The following is a 21,776-nucleotide window of genomic DNA, read 5'->3' as shown; positions in this document are numbered from 1 at the left end:
AAAACACAATGAAATATCTAATTGCAATTACACTGCAATTAATAGTCAACTACAATTTGATGACGGTGACAACCCTACTGTATGACAACAAAAAACGATATGGCAGGTGAAAGGTTAAGGTTAATTTCCCGTGGTTATTTAATCCATTAAATCATAGCGCCCAATCGATTTATAGCAACAGAGCACTTTTACCGATGGACCGGAAGTAATACGGGATGTGGCTGTAGCAGCTAAATGTAGCCAAAACACTCTAAAGGTGATCGACAACAACGGGAGGCATGATTAAATCTAACGCGACTAGCGACTGGACAGCGGGGGCCGTCTATCACAGGATCTTTTCTTAGAATTGGACGGGATGATTTAGATCGCGAGTTATTAACGTTTTAAGATTTTCAACGACGTCCCACTGCAACATCGATGATTGCGCAACAGGCGCTCCTAGGCTGTGGAGTGATGCGATCGGTTTTCATATCAATAAATTTCGTCTTTTGGATAAAACTTCGTCCTGGGCGCTGGGTGTTACTAATAGAAAGGACAGTGAACTTCGTCCTGGGCGATTGCATAGCCAGCAGTTACATTTTGTAACTTTGTCATCTTCCATCATTATGGTGTATATAGTAGATTATCGCTGTCGGGCAGAAATAAACCGTATATGCCGAGACCTGGACACTCACTCACAGCACAGCGGGGAAAGACCCTCTACACAAGAATGGTACGGACGACACTCGATGTCATACCGATTCTGATGTCACATAGGCGGAGCACATCAGAAACGTGGACCTCTGCGGAGGCCTCCCGCGGGTCTCGGACAAGGTCAGAGAGAGAGAGAGAGAGGAGGATGAGGCTAGCAGGGCACTGCGTCAGACACCCGGAAGTGGCAGCGAGCAAGCTGACACTGTGCGAGCCAACCCAACAGGGGAAAGAGGGAACATGCTAAGAATGTTGCTTGGGAAATCTTCTGTCATGGGGGAACTACGGCAAAAATGGGGGCCAACGTAAAAGGACTCTCCAAAATCAGTGTCCAAAACCATGGCATCCGTCGAGGGCCGAGGCTCCAGTGAGCACTTTCACTACAATACCATCAATGGGCACAAGGTTGATAATGCAAAAAATCGCTTCCTATTACAGCGTAATTACAGCGTGCTCAGCGTGCTGTGAGAGTCCAAGTAGAGCTTATATCACTGCTCGCTCTGTGTTGTCTCCAGTCATACCCCAATCCCCCCCACCCATCCCGTCATTGGCTCCCCCTCCCATCCTGCCCCTTGGCTTCACAGCTTAACTAAGTCTCTTATCCCTTTAAAAAATGATTCGGGGGGGCAGCGCCCCGGACAAGTGGTCTCTGACTTCATTTGTCTCTTGGCAAGTTTGATGGCCGTGCGTTTAAAAACCCATTCAATCTTATAAACCAAAAATTAAATGTAGTCGGCTGTGATGGGCGCGCGCTGCATCTGCTATTTATATGCTAATGTACTCGCTGCGCTGCCAAGGTCTGGCAAATTATTACTGCACACCCATAAGTCAGGTGTGTGTGCGTGTGCGTGTGTGTGTGTGTGTGTGTGTGTGTGTAGGATTAACCATCACGCACTAAGAGGAAGAGAGAGGACATTAAAGCGCAGGAGAGAGAGCAGGATGTGAGACGAAGAGGAGAGAAGAGGTGAGGAGAGGAGGAGAGATGACAAGGAGGTGAAAAGGCTTTAGAATTGTCTCTGTTCGTAACTTAATACACCTCTGCACCTGACCAAACACACGCACACACGGACACACGTGCGCACACACACACACAGTCACACACACGCGTGCATGCACCCACACATCCCTTCATTCTAAGTGACAACAGTCGATCATTTCATTCCATTGTGAATGCTATAATGCAGCCATTATGTAAAGAAGTGTAGCTACTAGGCCAGAGGAAGACACCCACCCACATAGGAACACAGAACAGTGTCTAACTTAATGAATACATTACACACGCACGCACGCACACACACGCACACACAGAGTGTATTGGATACTGCAAAGCTCTAAAATGATATGAATTTAGATAAAAACTAGTACTTGCGCGCTCTGCTTGCGCAAGTAACTAGAAATGACTGGGACGCCTGCTGGCCTAGTGGTCCAGGCGCATGCCACATAGGCTCTGGCCTGACGGCATGTTGCGTGTTCGAGTCCCGTTCATGACGACCTTTGCTGCATCTCTCCCCTTCTCTCTCTCTCTCTCTCTCCCTCTTTCCTGTCAGTCTTCACTTGAAACTATCAATGAAGGCAGAAAAGCCACAAACAAATTTAAAAAAAGAAAGTTCAGCAATAGCATAGATGGTACTCAAATAATACAATGAGTCGATCTGTTCAGATGATGTGACATGTCCTTATAAGGATCCCTGGCTAATAAGACGTATATGCCTGAAAAACATTATACTTGGGGCTGGTCAAGGTCTCAGGTTCCAACTCCGATATTTTTGATTTTCCCTCCTGGACCCCCCCTGGGGTTTAACTAACATTTAAAAAAGAAAATCACACCCGTGTGAAGTGAGGGGCGCTCTTATCATCGTATATCATCATGATGATTATGCCCATTTGCACATATGACGTAAATTCTCCATTCATTGTCAATGGGAATTGAATGTTTGTGTAAGACGAAAATCTAATAGCTGAATATAGGACACCTTAAATATTTTAAATGTCGGTCTTATGACTATGTTGTCCGTCGGCCAATGAGGAATTGGCTGATGTCGTAACTAAGGTATGTTTGGTGATCGGCTATGTATGTATGTATGTCGGGGTAATAATGGTGGTCCCTTATTGGCTGTTGATGGTGATGTAACTAAGGTACGTTTCAAGGTTGGTATAAGGTCAATAACGGGCCTAAAGGAGTTAGAACAGCAGTTGTAATAAACATTAGTTAGTAACAGTACTTGCACGCTCTGCTTGCGCACAAGTAGGCCATGTATGGCCTACTTATGCGCCTACTACCCTAGCCTGAATGTAGCCTGAATCAGATCTGTGTCACTTAAAGATAGAAATCCGATTTACTTGAATAAGTCTAAATGCAGACAGGTCACATGGAATACGATTTTTTCAAATGTGACTTGAGTCACATCCAGAGGTGGTTTCAAATCTGATTTAAATCCGATCTGAGGAGATCTGGCTCAGTCTGAATGCAACGACCACATGAAGTGACCCGAGTCACATGTCAAACTGTCCAAACGTCACTTGCAGCGCGACCCGAGCAAACAAGAGAGAGAGAGAGAGAGAGAGAGAGAGAGAGAGAGAGAGAGAGAGAGAGAGAGAGAGAGAGAGAGAAAAACACCCAAACGAGAGCAAAAGAAAGAAAACAGACAGATCGGATCTGGTCACTTGCAATCGGTAGTGTGAATGACCGGGCCAAAAGATCGGATTTGAGAAAAGAAATCGGATTTGAATCGGATTTGACTTGATGTGACTGCAGTGTAAAGCTAAGTGACTCTCTCTCTCTCTACACAGTGTATGTATGTATGTATATATATATATATATATATATATAGCGAGAGAGAGATATTAAGTATATTCCATATAACCCTATAAATATATTCCATTCCTGGTGTCTCAGTGTGTCTCTAGGGAGCAGTCAGGTTGGATGACACTCTAAGTGACATCTCTATTGTACTAACATAGCCTGGCAGCTCTATTAGCTAGCCACACGTCTCTGTCGCCCTTTCAATCAACTGAACTATCATTGTCCGTCTGCGGCTGATGCCACATCCACACATCATCCGTACAACCACAGCCTCAGTTACACTTAGCTGTGTGCCGCACTTGTGCTCAGTAAATGAATAGCAGATCTATAGGCTCACAACGTGTCACGGATGTGACGGACTATGAGCTTGTATATCTGCTATTTATGGCATGCAACACCAACGTGCAACTAAGTATAAATCACGCTTACTACTAGGGCTGGATTTGCAGGGATGATGTTAGCGCGGAGGCAGGGTAGCTTAAGGATATGTAGGCTGCCTGCTCTGTTTGATATTTATTTATTTCATTTAGAAATGTATTAAAAAACAAAACAAAAAAGTTAAACCCAGAGTAATTTGGGGCAAATCCTCAAAATGTTTAGAACATATAAACAACATTTAAACAAAATCCTACACTTTTTTAAATAAAAAAATAAAGGGGAAAACATGCCATAAGTTTATGTGACCTTGTAGATGTTTTTTTTTTTCGCTATATCGTATGACAAAGTAAATAGGGCTGTGGTTAAGTGGTTAAGAAAATTCAACCCTGAAAACTAGAATGGAGAAAAGGGAGTCCCATTTAAATCAACTGTCTTCTGCTCCAATTCTGCCAAACTGGGAGCCAGTCAGTGCCTGATCCCCACAGAGAACAAATGGATCCAAACGGCAGTCTTATTCAAATCAGGCCATTGGCTCCGTTGTGTGACCTTATTGCTTTAGAGTGGAATGAGAGAAGAGTAGCGTTGCCACTTTCTAAAACACTGCCACAACAATTCCTGATGTGAGTTACCGGACATTTGTCAAAACTGATAATTACCACCAAAGACTGGCCTATAACCAAATAATTGAGAATGAATAGAATTTTATAATCGACTAAATCGTTTAGTCTGATTAACCACTTAACACTGTATAATACTTTGTTGTACAATGGTGGTGTAGAAAAAATACTAACAAACGTGTCTATCTTAGCCCATACCTTATGTATAACCTACTGTTTCCCCAACTGGTTTGTTGTTCTTATTTTGCTCAACTCTCGTGACCTCCTTCTGGGTCCGGACCCACTAGTTGAGAAATGACAAAGCGATTTTCAAATCAGGTTACAGTATGAGCCCAAAATGAAGTTATGGGTTTTTCATGTAAAGACTGATATGGAACGCTGTCTGTCCTCCTTAGACATAAACATATTGACTTAGAGGTAGTTTATTGTATGTGAAAATGTTTGGTTAAAACAAAATGAGACTTCTCTAATCACTATTAAACACATATTTGTGAGTGTGGGAGGCCGACACTGGAAATGCATTTATTTTGTATCTGACGAAGTGTGGTTGCTTTACCAAAGGTGCTAGGAAGACCCTTCAGCATTCTTTTTTCCCCCCAACATTCCTTCCTTCCGTACAGAAAAACTCTATTATTACAGCAGAGCTTCAACGGGTGTCGCTAAAATAGACTTACAAAAAAAAATGTTTTACACAGTACGACTTTAAGTTTTTATGTGAAGGCGCTGATATGGCCCGCTGTCTGCCCCCATTAGATCTAAACATATTAACAGCCATTCTAGATGAAGACATCTCATTCTCTGTCTCATTAGGTGGCATTTAAAGCTTTAATATGTGGTTACTTAGCCAGCTCTGCTCTCCCCTCCTCCTAATGAAATCAGACTTTGGCTGTCTCTAATGACGCCGCGTTCGCTGGTGGACGGCCGGTCACAGGCGGGATTTTCTATACGCACAAAACGTCGGTTTTCTAATCGTTTGTGGCACTTGTCTTATCGTCTCCTTGCCGTCAGGAACCGTGCGGGCGTCTGATCTTAACCCTCTGTGGCACCGATCGGATCGTACAGTGACCGCGCAGCCGGAGATTCCAATAAAAAAAACATTGGTCTGGGCTTTTTTCTTCCCCACTCCGGTGAGGGCATCTTGTGTTGTCTGCAATCTGTAAGATTGTTACTACTGCTAAAAGGTCTTCAACACATGGAAAGATTCTCTGCGTTAATGCAACTCTGAGACTGTACAAAATGGAATCAAAACAACCGTTTTGATGACATTTCTTTCAGTCTCAGAGTTAAATCGACGTTCAGGATTTGATAGTGCGTGTGCTCAGTGAGTGGGGCTCTCCCTTAATGACACGGGACGGCCCCTGACAGAGTGTGTTGTCATTAATGGCTTCTTGATCCGTGTGTGTGCTGTGATTGAGACGTCACCTCCGCTCCGCTGCCCCGCGTCCCTCTGTCATAATGGGACTTGACTCGAGCACTTCTGTGGCTTAGCGTCAAGCAGGCGAAAAAGCCGCTGAGGCTGTGCTGCTCATCCGTACATCTCCTCTCATCCCTTCTGCCCCTATATACAGTATGCTTTGGAATTTCAGTATCATTAAAGGTAGGAGGAGTGATTTTTGTAGTTGTTGTAGGTTAAAACAAAGATGATTTAGTGAAATGGTTAACGCTCTATATTCAGAACAGTAAATTCCTCTTCTTTCGATCTTTCGATCTCTTTAACAAATAGAAAACAGTGGGTTGCCAATTTCATCCAATCAGGAGAGAGTACCATTTATCAGCTTAAATGTTGTAATGTTCAAGTAAAAAATGTGTCTGCTTCTTTGCGTCATCACTTACTATTTAACTTACTACTGTACCTTTAACAGCAGATACATTTGGCCCTAGACAAACAATAGAAAAGCAAGACACACCATCTCCGCTTTCCTTCCCGATTCTGTATGACGTGAACTCTTTTGGAGACCAGAAGTAGGTGAGTTTCTCAATTCCAATGGGAGAAATGAACGTGAACACAGCCTCCGACCCATGCTTTAGCCCCATGGTCAGTGGTCACTGAACTAAATATCGCCATTCACAGATTTGTACTACGTATATACGGGTTTAAGTTTGTGTATAACTCCAAAAAAAAAGTGTTGAACTATCTGAGAGTCAGTGTTAAAACATTTGCCTGCTGGGCTTGGGGGAGAAATCACATGCTGTGGGTTGTCGTACGAGTTATGCTTTGCCATCTGTGGTGATTGCGCAGGGCAGCACACATAAACCTAACCTTAACCCTTAACGCACCCCTCACCAACCTTTATCCGGTCGTCTTAACGCAACCGAGACCAACCTTAATCAGGTAGTTTTAACGCACCCCTCACCAACCTTTATCCGGTCGTCTTAACGCAACCGAGACCAACCTTAATCCGGTAGTTTTAATGCACCCCTCACCAACCTTAATCCAGTCTGACCAATGCCATGTCTAACCAATGCTATGTCTAACCAAAGGATGCCTCCCGTTCTCTGGGTATTTGTGCATGTCCCCTTTAACAACTTAAACCCCGTACTCAAGGGGTCTCCACCCGTTTTTATTTATCAAATCTCTTTGCCGAAAACAGCCAATCTGCAAGCTTGCAGATCGGTTCGCATATTACGACATGCTGAGCCATAAGGGTCCATGTGGTTAATTGTTATTATCAACAAAAAAAAGGAATCCTCTGCTGAAGCTTTGAGGTAATGTGCTAGTTAGTGAACTGGGAGCGCTGAAGAGAACAGAGGGAGACAGATAAACTATCTGCACTCATCTTTAATCTCTTCCCTCTCTGGATAGATTATCCAGGCGGAGGGTGGGGGGGGGGCTCCCTGTGGTGTGAACATGATAATGACGTCTAGGGGGGGTTACATTAGTAACTCATGGCTGGTCTACAATGACTGATTATCTGGCTGCTCTGGAAGCCCATGACACACATTCAGGAAGACAAATTAGCCATGTGAAGACATGCTCAGGGATTAAAGCGAAAACAACTCTCACGACTGAACATTTTTGTTAGGCCAACCGAGTCCCAATCTGTGATCTGTGAAATGCAGTGAAAGGAGAGCTTCACACTAGTGCTGTGCTTCCTAAACAATATGTAGAATGTTCAAGTTCAGGCGAAGCAGATGAAGAACTTGCAGATTGAGGGTTTTTATGGAAGATGTTTCTGAACATCAATTTAAGCTATAGAACATGTATTATATTGGCAGTTTGGCCCATTCTTTGACAACCCAAATCCATGCATGTTTTTTCTTTGCATCCTCCTCTTATTTCTTCATTAACTCACACTTTTCTTTTCTATTCTTCTTGTGTCACTGTTGTCAGTGACACATATTTTCTAGAAGGAAGCGAGGTGGAGGCGAGATTGAACCAAGCATGCCACCAAACACGATGGGAAGACTCGGAGAACGAGAAAGGTAACAAATAGACAAATTCCTTTAAAATTAAAAAAAAATAATAATAATACCATGAGAGAGGAAATAGAAACGGCCAACGACAAATGCACAAAAGAGAAGAAGGGAATGAGAGAGGGAGAGAAATAGAGGTAGAGTCTCTCTGTGTTTATCTCCAATGAGAAAAACAGGCAGCCACATCCATTGTGCGCTGATAAGATTCCTTATCAGCGGTAAACAAGACCCAAGCCTGTATGAATGGAGCCCAGAATGAGTGAACACATACTTAAAAACTCAGGATACATCCCTAACTAAACGCATACAGATGTGTCAGGCGGGAGAATTAGAAAGATGGCTTGCTCTTAATACATGCCCCTATCATTTTAACTTATCTGTATGTGGTCTGTTGGAGAACTAGACCACGACTGACAACATGGGTTCTGGTGTCTTGTGGTAATCACGTTTTGGTACACCAAGTATGCCAAGATGTTTTCCGTAGATTTCTTCAGTGGCAACAAAGCCTGCCGTTGCTATTCTATGTGATAAGGAGGGTAACATTTGGTGAAAACAGAGGAACATTTAATGAAGCTTGGATATTTGGGAAAAAATAAGACAAGCAACCTCTGTCTGATTTTGGCAAAAAATAGAGCCACATAACCACATCATTTGATAAAGATTGGGGAACGTTTGGCAGAAACGCCAATACGTAAGGAAAACCAAATAAATGAAACCGATGAACAAGGAAAGCAATGTTATTGAATTTAAAATAAATAATATTATACTGTATACGTAACATATTTTTTTTCAATTAATATATTTTTTCATCTGATATCCATGACTTATTTTTCTTTGAGAAACTACAAGTCGATCCTGGACACTTCTAAAACGATGGGACTGTATTTCCTTTATAGATAGAAGATTTTACCATACTTCAAAATGCTACTCGGGTCTCTCAACATCATATAATACCCTTCGCTCAGGTGACCCAGCCGGGGGTGATCAAGTCCCATTAGGGAAAGACAGGGCCACACAATCCCATGCTCCGGAACTACTCTGCAGGAACTGGCGCGTGGGTGGACTAGGCTCTGTGTGTTGACTCCTGTCCGGGCCCCTCCTACGACTCACCAGGTCCATTCCTGCACTCACCAGGTCCAGGACCTGTGCGTTGCACCAGTCTCCCAGCACCATGCACGTCATTCAGGAGCGGTGGATTCTCGAGCCGCAATGGTTCTGCATGGAGCATGCTGCTCCCGGGTGCCGTCTCTACATTCCGGCTGTCACCCGTTTCTCCGGTGGTCACCAGACTATTCCTGGTTGTCACGTAGTTCTCAGAAACTGAAGCTCACACTCATTCGTCAAAAGACCTCTGACCTTTACATCCGTCCGACTCTGGTTACGGGACTACAGCGTTGACAGACAACCCCTTCAGCCTAATCCAAAAAAACTGACGTCATCTCCAGTCTACCCGCTCCATGTCAACCCCACACGAATGAGCTGGTTTGAGCTGAGCTAGGGCTTGAGTAGAATAATTAAAACCCACATGGGCAAGCCGAATTATGGTGTTTGGATGTCGCATAAAATTACCTAGTTCGGGCACAGTAAATGCGCACATAGAACCAATTTAACACCCACATGAGTAAGCGACTCATTGTGTGTATTGTGTATATATAGATATTTTCTCTTTGGGCTTGACCCCATCTTATAGCTGCTTTCAGCTATATGTATTATTATTATTAACACCCTGAGGTCTCCGTCCTATCAAATAGTAACGCTCGACACTCCGTCCATCCGATGTGTCCACACGTCATAGGGAATCCAATCGACGGATGCATTGGACGTGTGTAGTACTTTGTACACGTCCTAGCCACCGCGTGGCGCGCTATGAACTTGTAGGTCTGCTATTTTTGAAAAATCGTTAAAATGTGCCTCAAATCCTCAGCATATGGTCATGATTTAGAAAACTTTTTTCTTTTTAATTTCGACGTCAGGCCTGAATGGAGGGGTGTGTGAAGTGAGGGGTGCTCTAATCATCATCATACATCAACTCATTCCGTCTAATCAGAATTTGCATCCTCACCTTCGTCATCAATGTTTGTGTTACACAATGTTTAAACACTCAAAGACACACACACACAAAAATGGTATCAAATGAGGGATCCATGGCTTGATGCATATCAAAGCGGGGGTCTTTGAAGTGGAAAGGTTGACAATCACTGCACTCCAGGGCTACACTCATTACTCAACTTTATTTTCTCTCTCCTTCTCCCTCTCTACATGTATCCCTCGCTTTCTACTTTCCACTCTCAGTCTCTCTACTGCTCTCCCGCTTCTCCCTCCTCTCTCAATATCACTCCCTCTCTCCCCCATGCTCTCCCCCTCTCCCCCTCCCTCCCTAACCTGCCTCCTGTCCTCCTCGGCTCCTCCCCACCCTTCTCTCTCTCCCTCTCTCTCTCACTTTCTCTCTCTTCCACCTCTCCACCCCTCCCTCTTTCTATCTCTCTGATCTCCCCCTCTCTCCCCCTTGTCTCCCCCCCTCACACACCCACACAGGGCCGTGTCGAGGGGGGGGGGGGGGGGGGGGATTGAGAGAGAAGCCAATCGCGTTGGTATGTCATGGGGCTTATAGAGAGGCGATCCAGTAATGGAAGGCCTTTTAAGGCTAAAAAGGAAAAGCTAATTATGATAAAGGGGCTCTAAGTTGTGTCGTTATCGCGGTGCAGGGCTGCTGGCGCAGGGGACCCCGTCCTGACAGTGATAACCAGGCAGAGAGGGATGCACAGCACTCTGTCACTGTCACACACACGCTCTCTCTCTCTCTGTGTCTCTCTCTACTGTGTCGGTGTGTGTGTGTGTGTGTGTGTGCGTGTGTGTGTGTGTGTGTGTCTCTCCACTAGACCACTTTGATGCCTCTTTATTTCTTTCTCTATTCCTGTCTTTCTTTGAACAACAACACGTTGGTGCTTCTGTTCCTTCAACCACTTAAACCCTATAGTACGTCGTTACAAGGAATAGCACAAATTATTTTTAGAAGGGGTCTGTGGCCAAATATAAACTCCTCATGGAAAGTTCGGAAACTTAACTTTGGTTGATTATTTCTTCCCTTTAATAATACAAATTGTTGGTATTGTATTTTAAATAGTTTTTATCGTTGATTAGTCACCTTTACAGCTTGTAAGGACTAGGCATTTGTGGAATGAGCAACACAGCTAAACATGTACTGTAGGCTGTAGCACCCCCATAACATTTGCCAAAATGGCAAATGGATGGTATTCACCCTTGCTTTGAGTTGCTTAGTGGATTGGATTGAATTGGTGTTAGGGAACTCAGTAGTGTGTGGAAGATCCATACGCAGCAACAGCTCAGAGTCAGCCGATTGCTTAACCGTTCGCAAACTTCTGGTTAAGACAGGTCATTTTTGTCCCTTGAATAAGGCACCTCACTGAAAGGACCTTTGGCAGGGAAGGGACACAGACTGAAATATATGGCAGTCAGGGAGTAACAGGGAAGAAATAAATCGACAAAAGTTATGTTTCCAAATGTTTTGTGAGGAGTATATATACATCTGAGGGTCCTTGACGTGTAAATGTTGAGAACCACTCAATTATGTCTATGGAGTCCTAGTCTCGTGTAGCCAGACAACTATTCCACATATTTTATTCTATTATATTCCACTATATAACATTCTCCGAATGCTATATAGAGTCTGGAACTACATCTCCCGAAATCTGAGTAAGGAAGCTGCCATTTCCGTCCACGAAAATATATTTTAAAATATCTTTACATTTTATTTATTTTATTTCCCTTTCTGCTAAGCAACAAGCTATTATATGCTTAGATAATTTCTATTGGGATATTATTTGGGTGACTGTAAAGATGAAATGGAAGTGGGGAGGAGTCTCCAACTCTCCACTTCTCCACTGCAGTGGTGAATCAACATGTCTCATACACACACACACGCACACGCGCACACACACACACACACACACACACACACACACACACCTGTTCAGTCATTCACTCGCCTGCTACAACTGCTGCCTGTGATTTCTAATGCATCGCAATGCTTCCCCCTGGTGGAGGAGTTATATTGTGTCTTGCTCAAGGACACTTCGACACTACCTCTGGGGGAGCCTGGGATCGAACTGGCCGTTGTACCTCCTGAGCCACTGCCGCCCCAGCAGCAGGTTTGCACAGCAGCAGCAGCCTACCTTGAGAAACGGACGCGCTTCGGCACGTAGGCCTTCCTCAGCGTTTAAAACTAAAATGCATCACATAGCTATACAGCTGTGTCTCATTAGTGAATATAATTTACAATACAATCATATTTACATGTAAACTGTAAAGCATCATAAAGAGTACCTGACTGTATTTTACAGTTCCCACAACCATAACATTTATTCGAAATTTGGCATAATAAATGGGTCATCTTGTGATCATATGGCAATTGCTAGTCTTAACTGTAGTTATTTTAAACTGCTTATAGATAGAAAATTAATTAAAAAGTCCCAATTCTTAGGTCGAATTTTGGAGAGTCCTAGTCCTGATTACCAGAGTTTCCACGCATAAAATAAGAAAGAAAGAATTATAAAAATCTTGAAATCAATCTGAAGAACTTTGATTTGATAAAAGTCTATATGTTTTAGCTTTGAAGTGAGCTCGAGCAAGACAGCGAAGCCATGACCCCTCCTTATGGGTCCATTTGGTGTCATTTGTACAGCGCATACACACTTCAGAAGAGGAAGCCATGACCCCTCCTTATGGGTCCATTTGGTGTCATTTGTACAGTGCATACACACTTCAGAAGAGTGTGCCAAGAGCATGCTTACCAATGTATGGTAAACTGCTGCCACCTGCTGACCAGGGTCTGTCAGAGCAGGAAGTGAGTTGAAAGATGATGCGACCTACTACCCAACTAATTCACTAATCTCTCAAGACAGATTCAGAGCTCTGCAGCTGAATCAGTCGGCCATTACAATGTGTAGTTTGTTGTTAGTAGAAATTAAAACAAACACGCACCACCGGAAGGAGAGGGCTGAAGGAGAGTGAACATCCGGTATTGTTATATATTTTCACAACTTACAGAAATTGTAAGCCAACCACATCATGTCCTTTAAGTGGATGGCTCAGATAAGCTATGAATAAGAACATTGTAGTATTTTCATTTCCATTACAGTATCTAGACGTGGCGGTGCCCCCAGATTTCTTTCTTGTTATTTTTTTTGCCGATGGGTTCCCAGATTGCATATTTACTAACCCCACCCTAAACTGCTAGGATGGATTTTTAACAAAACATTTACTATGTTGTTCATATCGAAGCCAAAGTAAAACCTTTAAGCTATTCTGCACTAAAGAGATGTGTTTGGTGTGTTGAGGGACTCAGCCCCATCTGTGTGTGTGTGTGTGTGTGTGTGTGTGTGTGTGTGTGTGTGTGTGTGTGTGTGTGTGTGTGTGTGTGTGTGTGTGTGTGTGTGGGGGGGGGGGGGGGGGACTCACCACTCTGCGTCGTCTCTTCTTATACTCGATGTGCAGCTCTTTGTGCTTCCGTAGAGCAGCTTCCAGACACTTCTTCAGCTCTAACACTTGCCTTAACAGCTGCTGCTCCAGACCTGACTTACTCAGCACCTGCAGAGCATATTTATTCATTCATTACAATTCAGTCATTAGCCCAGAGCGAATTGCAGTAAGCAATGTAAACACGAGGTAAGACATAAAATGCATAGAAATATGCATAGGTAAACCAAGAGAATCTATCATCATGCTAATAAAATAAATACATAACTCATCTGGACAATTGAAACTATACACACTATAGGGACTCATAGGTATTCTGGGTTATTTGGAGGGCCTCAGTAAAGTTTTTGTGTGATTTAAATGTTTATATATTTTTCAAAGTGGTACAAAATGCAACCCCGGTACAATGCAGCACAACCAAACCATATCATAAAGCAGCCAGTCCAAGAAACAAAAGTAAAGAGAAAAGGAATCCCCCCCCAAAAAAGCACTGAAGTGATTACATACAGAAGCTCTCAAATTGTCCGGTTTTCATATGACTGATGTCTGGTGAAGGAGCTGGGCTAATGCGCGTGCACGTGTGCGTGCGAGCGTGAACACTAACCTGAACCCAGCTCTGTACAGCTGGTAAGTGTTTGGCTGTGATGAGTCGATGGAGGTCTATCACCGTGGAAACCACTGCCTCATTGTCCTCTGTCTCTTTAACATGGATTTCTGAGAGGAGAGGAGAGGAGAGGAGAGGAGAGGAGAGGAGAGGAGAGGAGAGGAGAGGAGAGGAGAGGAGAGGAGAGGAGAGGAGAGGAGAGGAGAGGAGAGGAGAGGAGAGGAGAGGAGAGGAGAGGAGAGGAGAGGAGAGGAGAGGAGAGGAGAGGAGAGGAGAGGAGAGGAGAGGAGAGGAGAGGAGAGGAGAGGTGAAAGCCACAAGAGTTTAAAAAAAAAGAAAAAAGTTTGAAGAAAACAACAGAGGCCTGGCTCCAGCCCTGAATCGCTACCATTAAAAGAATATGTCCTGGCGATAAGTGAAATTAAATTAAAATTCAGACTGAGTGTCAGGCTAACAAAGGACAGGACACGATCAGATATTTTAAATAAAGCTTGTTAACATTGTATTTAAATGGCATGCAGTATACCATATTCTCTTACAGATTATTCTCACATTATTCTCTTACAGAACATCACTTGGTTGAGCAGTGTGTTGCGCATGGACAATAGATCTACAAGCTCATAACACGTGGCAGAAATAAGCATAAAGCATCCTGGAGTGAGACTACAACCTCTCTGGGAGTACAAATGTGATTATGGGACAATAAAGTCAAAGTGGGCCCAGGCCGTAGCGTAACGGTCTGGGCACCGGACTGGTAATCCAGTCGCAGTGTGCCGCGGGTTCGACTCCCGGACCCGACACGGCCTTTACTGCATGTCATCCCCCCATCTCTCTCCCGTTTCCTGTCAGCCTACTGTCTGTCCCTTCAAAAATCAATAAAAGGCGTAAGCCGCAAAAAAATAATAATAAATAAATAAAAATAAATAAAGTCAAAGTGGAGTAATTTGCTTCACTATAGAAGTGGCATGGCGTGAGGGAAGAGCAAAATGGCTGTTGTGTGTCTACAGACCGTTTCTCAAAGTGGGGTACAGGGACCTGACCACCAGGGGTCCAAATGAACCCATATGGGTCTGTAACTCTCAAAGTGGGGTACAGGGACCTGACCACCAGGGGTCCAAATGAACCCATATAGGTCTGTAACTCTCAAAGTGGGGTACAGGGACCTGACCACCAGGGGTCCAAATGAACCCATATGGGTCTGTAACTCTCAAAGTGGGGTACAGGGACCTGACCACCAGGGGTCCAAATGAACCCATATGGGTCTGTAACTCTCAAAGTGGGGTACAGGGACCTGACCACCAGGGGTCCAAATGAACCCATATGGGTCTGTAACTCTCAAAGTGGGGTACAGGGACCTGACCACCAGGCGTCCAAATGAACCCATATGGGTCTGTAACTCTTGACAGTTGGTTACATTTGTACACTTTGAATTAAATTAAGGATCACACAGTGTAGATTGCGTTCCCAGAGCTATAAAATAAGTTATCAAATTGGGGTGTTGGCTAATGTATATCAAATTGGAGTTTTATGAATATCAAAATGTTGAGAGTCACTGTTCTAGTGTGTCTGTGCGTGCGTGCGTGCTACCCACCAGGCACCAGGTTAATGTCCAGACTGTAACAGTGAGAGATGAGTCCGGAACTACGAATAAACGACACCTCATCGGCGACCTCCTGCGTCTGCATCGCTCCATCCATTCTCCTTTCCTCCTCGTCCTCCTCGTCCTCCTCCTCCTCTCCCTCCACAGCTGTGTGTTTCTCTCCACCTTTCTCCACTTCCTTCCCTTTCTTGCTTTTGTCTCCTCGCCTGCCGTTTCTCCTGTCAGGGCCGTTCACCAGCATGACATTTCAGTTAACCATTGTCATACAATGATTTAGTTGTCTCTTTGATACTGAACTGAACATAGCGTTTACGATTCTTATTATTCCTCTTCTTATTATTACTATACTACTACTACAACTACTAGACCGGTGCCCGGCTGTAGAGCACAGAGAACAGGCCAGCTCCATATATGGAGCCTGGGCAGGGGCCCTGTTCAGAGCCTGGGCAGAGAACTTTTGTGGCGGTTCTGGACAACCGTTGGTTCGACCAACTCGACAGCGGGCACTGCACTCCCTGTAGGGGGGTGGAACACGTGTCGAATTTGATGTCTGTGGGGCGAACGGTTCTTGAGTTACGTGTATTACAGCCGTACACACAGTCAGAGACATGGTGCATATAAATAGAAGATTAATGGCACATGTGATGTATTGTGAACTTGCATATCGAGCTTGCAGGCACAAAGTGACACATTTTGAGCTTGTCGATCTGCTACTTTTGCTACTTTTGATTTTGAAAAGTAACAGTTTTGGCCATATGACGTTTCACCGACAGAGACGAATAATGATGAAAAACGTGCCTGTCTCTCCTGGCGTTAGGATCGATCGACGGCATCGCTGTGGTGTCACCGGCGTTGAGCGATCGCTGACTGCTGTCGGGGGTCTGCCGGTGCCGGGGGCTCCCATCGGTCACTTGGAGGTCAGAGGGGTCGAACGAGTCGGCGAGGAGCAGCTTCATGCAAGAGTCCATTTCCGTCAGAGTTTCCTCGATCTCCTGGCGCGACTCTGTCGATAAAAGGTCACTTCATCATGTTTAGAAGTGCAGTAAGTAAGTAATATTTCTGGTTACAATACACATTACATATCTCTAAACAGAAAAAGCATTTTCAGGTGGGTAACCATTTTCATCCAGTCAGGAGAGAGCACCCACTTATCCCAGTTTTTTTCTTTTCGTCTGCTCATTTCTTTGTCTCATCACTTCCAATTTGACTTGTTATCTCAATCCCCTGATTGGATCATATTGGCATCCAAACCTGAAAATGTGTTTTATGTTTGCTAAAGAACTAAACCTTTTCACACACAAAATAAACTTTTCGTTTGACTGGTTGTTGGAGGGGGTTTGGAACTTAGGATTCCTACACTACTACTGCCCATGGAATGCTGGGTGACATGACATGCTTGCTGTATCGTGACTGAGGACATATACCTTGATTTTGTGTGTGTGTGTGTGTGTGTGTGTGTGTGTGTGTGTGTGTGTGTGTGTGTGTGTGTGTGTGTGTGTGTGTGTGAGCGCACGCTCGCCTCGTGCACGCATTCTATGTTTATTAATGGTTATTATTTTAACCTTCCATCTCTTTGGCAACTTTCTCCACTCTCTCTCCATAGATCCTCTCCATCTTCTGCTGTCTTTCCTCTTCTCTCCTCCTCTCTGCCAGGGTCCGGGCCTCCACGTCATGGAAGTCCACCTGACAGACACAGACAGACAGAATGGTGGGGTGATTTTATAATCAGCAGTAGTACCCGACCGATATATCAGTTTGGCCGATATACAGTATATCTGAATCAGAATAATCTTTCAGGAAAGAAAATACGCGCTTTGTGGGTCCTTAAGATGTAGAAAACTGTAAGCAGGTGCTCTTTGTAGAGAGTTTTATAGATTCAGGACAAGAATTCTGTAAAAGTTCTATACCTTTGTTTGTACAAAATCACAGTGGAAGGACAAATTATGGTGGTGAACTTTAACCCATTCAGGACTGACGTCGGAATTTTAAAAATAAATCTTCTAAATCATGACAATTTTCAGAAAGTTTTGAGGCACATTTTAATGATTTTTCAAAAATAGCAGATCTACAAGCTTAAATTTAAAAAAGCAAGGTTAAAAAAAGTTGTTGACCTACGCGTTTCGGCCTTCATCAGAACTACATTCCCTCACCTTCTTGACCTGCTTGAGGAAGTGATAGCCCAGTGCTAGCTTCTTGTAGGCTGATCCGTAGGAGGTCTGCCACGATTGGACAGTCTGTACAGCCAATGACTTCAATTTCTTTGCAACCTCTTTAGGAGGAGGGAGGGGCTGGTCCGAGTCTGTCTCCACTGTCAACTCTAAAAACTCCTGGAAGAGACGTATATCGCCTTTATAATCCATCACACAATTGTGCCGCTTGCCTAAAACTGTGATTATCACTTGCAAAAGAGGTTGCAAGGACCTCCATTTTGGTAAACATTTTGCCACAGAAGTTTCTTCAGGAACATCTCTACTTCTAAGGTGACATTTATAAACTTGTGTCACAGTACCTGGAAGTTATCCACCAGTAGTGTTCTGAAATGGTGTGATCTGGAGAAGAGCTCTGTGGCAATCTGGAAGGCAGACAGTCTGATCTCTGCATGCTCCTGGTTGAGCTGGGACATGAGAGAGCGGTACACATGTTCTATGTAGTCGTTGGAACCTCTGGGAGAGAGAAGAAAGGGCATGTTTGCAGATATTAACCAGTTTGTTCTGTTTGTAGATATTAACCCCTTATACATCGTTGTACGACAAATTGTGTCACAGAAATTGGTCCAGTTTCACGTGAAGAACATTCTATGTATTCTTGTTTACACAATATTTGAATGGCTGACACATTGCATAAGTGCACTTTGTGTTCGTGCTATGGTGTATAAAACAAAACTGTTGAAATTTTAAATTCACTTAATTTTGTCAGTTGACACTATATTGATTTCAGTGTACTCTGCTGATACCATATTGACACTGTGAAAGTGTGTATTTGTTTCTATGCATATTGTATTGCTAATAGTGTTTAATTTAATATTTCTATTGGCTGTATCTACCGTGCTTATGTATGTAGGACTGTATCTGTCCTCTAACTGCTGTGCTTCCTCTGAAGCGTGAATTTCCCATGCGGGATCAATACAGGTCTATCTACACATAGATATCTGGTCTGGTGATGATTTCTGATGACCAGTAAAGGTCCACACGCTTTGAATGTTATCAACCGATAATCACCAGTAGGTAACTTATCAAGACGATCTTATCGACCTACTGCATCATGCATGTACTGCATGTATCGCAGCCTACTGGCTGTGATTAGGAAACACGGAAGTGAAACTGACTTACATCATGGCCAGTTAAGACTGAGGTAACGTTAGGGTTAGATTTAGTCGGACAACGCGACCGACGCCACGTCAGACATCTCCTAATCGCAGGCAATAGGCTCCCAGTATACATGCAGTAGGTCACCAGGTCCATAAGATCGGTTTATTTTCATTAGAATCCGCTAACAGGTCTGTAGTACTCGGTCTGCATCGTTATGGAGCTAGTTTATCCTGGTGCTTAGAAACTCTGTTGGTACAAACCCTCCATAAGGGTTCACAGCTTGATTTATTTGTCTGCGTGCATGGCCTGCGTGCGTGTTTGTGCGGGCACATACTTGCAAATCTTCTTGACTTCCTTCATCTTGTCCTGGCTGAGCTGCGGTTCTCCTGATGTGGTCAACTCCTCCACCAGCTCTGACAGTCTGTCCCTCTGCGCCAGATCCATTATCTATCACATACACACACCTATACAGAAACACAACATTAGACCTACATCCATTATCCATTCAAAACCGTCTTATTATTATTACCGTATTAGATACATACATCCATCCACCACTAGCCGCAATTTGCAACACTAGATTTTCTTTAATGGGTTAACTTGAATCTAGAGAAATTTCCGATCTGCTTGTATTAAACAACGTTAAAGTCACCAACATTGCAGCTGTAGGGCAAGCTTGAATTATCCTCTTCAATCTGAAACGCGTTCCTTTCATAAAAATCCACCATGTAGACATGTTATGAGCTACTTTCTGGTTCTCGTTTTCATTAATGCATCGTGCTGCTGCCTCCTATGTGCAAATTCGAAACGGGTGGTACGCAGGGCCACTCAATGACTTCAGACGAGCGCTTCCAAACTCCAACACTCAGAAACAAATTATCACGGCACAGAATTTCTTAGCAGAAAGTTGCTCATAACATGTCTACGGTGGATTTTTATTAAACAAATGCTTTGCAGATTGAAAGAGGATAATTCAAGCTTGCCCTACAGCTGCAATGTTGGTGAGTTTAATGTTGTTTAAAACAAGCAGATCGGAAATTTCCATTTGGATCAATGGGCTGTCAATGGAGGGTATTGAAAGTCTATCTAGATTAAATTATTTAAACTAAAAATGCACTCCGTCAAGCTGCCAACTTACGCCTTGCACACAAGTAGGCCTACCATGAGGTGCGCTCACCACTGCTGGTACGACTGCTGCTCTGAGTCCTAAAGCTCTCTGCTGCTGTCTGGGTACGACTGCTTCTCTGAGACCTAGAGCTCTCTGCTGTCTGGGTATCACTGCTACTCTGAGTCCTAGAGCTCTCTGCTGTCTGGGTATGACTGCTACTCTGAGACCTAGAGCTCTCTGCTGTCTGGGTATGACTGCTACTCTGAGTCCTAGAGCTCTCTGCTGTCTGGGTATGACTGCTAGAGCTCTCTGCTGTCTGGGTATGACTGCTACTCTGAGTCCTAGAGCTCTCCGTTATTCTAAATCCTTTAGACCCGTTATTGACCTTATATATATATACCAGTTGAAACGTACCTTAGTTACGTCTCCAATAATGGTGGTCCCTTATTGGCTGTTGGAGGACACGACAGACATACCCTCACTTTTATCTTCAATATGTACTTTGCTCAGCCAATCAAATCATCACTATGGGGTGATCAGCCAATCACAAGAAATGTTTGTGTTTACACAAGCTGGGCATAGGAGGCAAATTGCAGCTAATCCATCACAACCCCATAGACAAACATAACAACATCCATCATCTATTAACCACCACATCTAAACATGAACAGGGTGAATAAATAGTCAAAGAGTGAAAAAGAGAATACACAAATGCAGTGCCTTAAAGAATTATAGGATACAGGTAAACATCAAACCAACCACACAATAATGATGTATAACATGCTATCTAAATAACATTCTTATATGTGTTATTTGTGGTAAATTGCTACAGGCCAGTGTTATAATATATATGATTTGATATTTTTTCTTTATTAAAGTGTCATGCTTCCAAGGAAGCCCAGCTCATATGGACAGTCCATTTTTACAGTGGCCACAGCAGTGTTTGCAGTACGCAGTGTTTACATTTTGAGTTATATCAGCAGCACTGCTGTTACTGCTGTAGCATTCATCTCATCGCCTGCGAATAGCTGAGAAAAAAATATATAAATGAAAAGCTAAAAACTCATTCATGGAAAAGATTCATAAACAAGCATAAAGGAAAACAATGTATCCAGCTGAACCATAGACTGTAGAAAAAGAGCTGAACCCAATTAATAGACATAAACAGGATCTAGCCCTGTACCTCTCATGTAAGGCTACTCGTCGTTTTTATTCTCAGTATTTTTGCATTTCTATATAGTCATTACGTGTAAAACATTGTATGTATAAGTGTATATATGCATACCATAACGATAATTAGATAATTGTCTCTTTCCCAGTCGTATATTCCGTTTGTTTTGGAAAATGCAGGCTGAGGCTACTTCGGCAGCGTCTAGTGAGCTAATCTAGTGAGCTAATTTAAGACTTCCGGTGGACGATCTCTTCAAAATAAGAGTACCCTCTAGAGTATTGAAAAAAAGTTTAATTTGCACATTAAAACTACAAATTAAGCATTTAAATGATGCTATATGATGCTATAAGACACACATTATGTTTCTGTGTAAGAATAAGTAATTAAATCCTTATAATAATAATAATAAAGTTATCTAAATGGATAAATGCTATTCACTGGAGTGCATGGACTTTATAAAGTGGACACTGGACAAAAGACGGCTCCGCAAGGCAACTATCTGGACATACCCACGCGTTCGGGGAGATGTCCTATACCACACCCCACTCTCCGCTAAGCGGGAGAGGTGTAAAATTCACAGCAGCAGA

At 43.4% G+C, this 21,776-nt stretch overlaps 1 protein-coding gene across 1 annotated transcript in view; it reads right to left on the bottom strand.

The window, feature by feature from the left end:
• Positions 1-21,382, bottom strand: part of uvssa (UV-stimulated scaffold protein A) — a 46,168-nt gene extending 24,786 nt beyond the window's left edge. The window contains exons 1-9 of the mRNA XM_083786240.1: positions 21,304-21,382; positions 19,245-19,374; positions 18,112-18,265; positions 17,753-17,929; positions 17,165-17,285; positions 16,401-16,605; positions 15,594-15,820; positions 14,003-14,112; positions 13,381-13,509 (exon numbers count right to left, since the gene is read on the bottom strand). Of these exons, the coding sequence (XP_083642366.1) occupies positions 13,381-13,509; positions 14,003-14,112; positions 15,594-15,820; positions 16,401-16,605; positions 17,165-17,285; positions 17,753-17,929; positions 18,112-18,265; positions 19,245-19,354 (1,233 nt within the window). The 5' untranslated portion in view covers positions 19,355-19,374; positions 21,304-21,382. The remainder of the gene's footprint in view (positions 1-13,380; positions 13,510-14,002; positions 14,113-15,593; positions 15,821-16,400; positions 16,606-17,164; positions 17,286-17,752; positions 17,930-18,111; positions 18,266-19,244; positions 19,375-21,303) is intronic.
• Positions 21,383-21,776: the final 394 nt, after the last annotated feature.

The sequence above is a fragment of the Protomyctophum parallelum genome, assembly GCF_964188405.1.
Source record: "Protomyctophum parallelum genome assembly, chromosome: 16".
NCBI lineage: Eukaryota > Metazoa > Chordata > Actinopteri > Myctophiformes > Myctophidae > Protomyctophum > Protomyctophum parallelum.
This window is presented reverse-complemented; position numbering and strand designations above follow the sequence as displayed.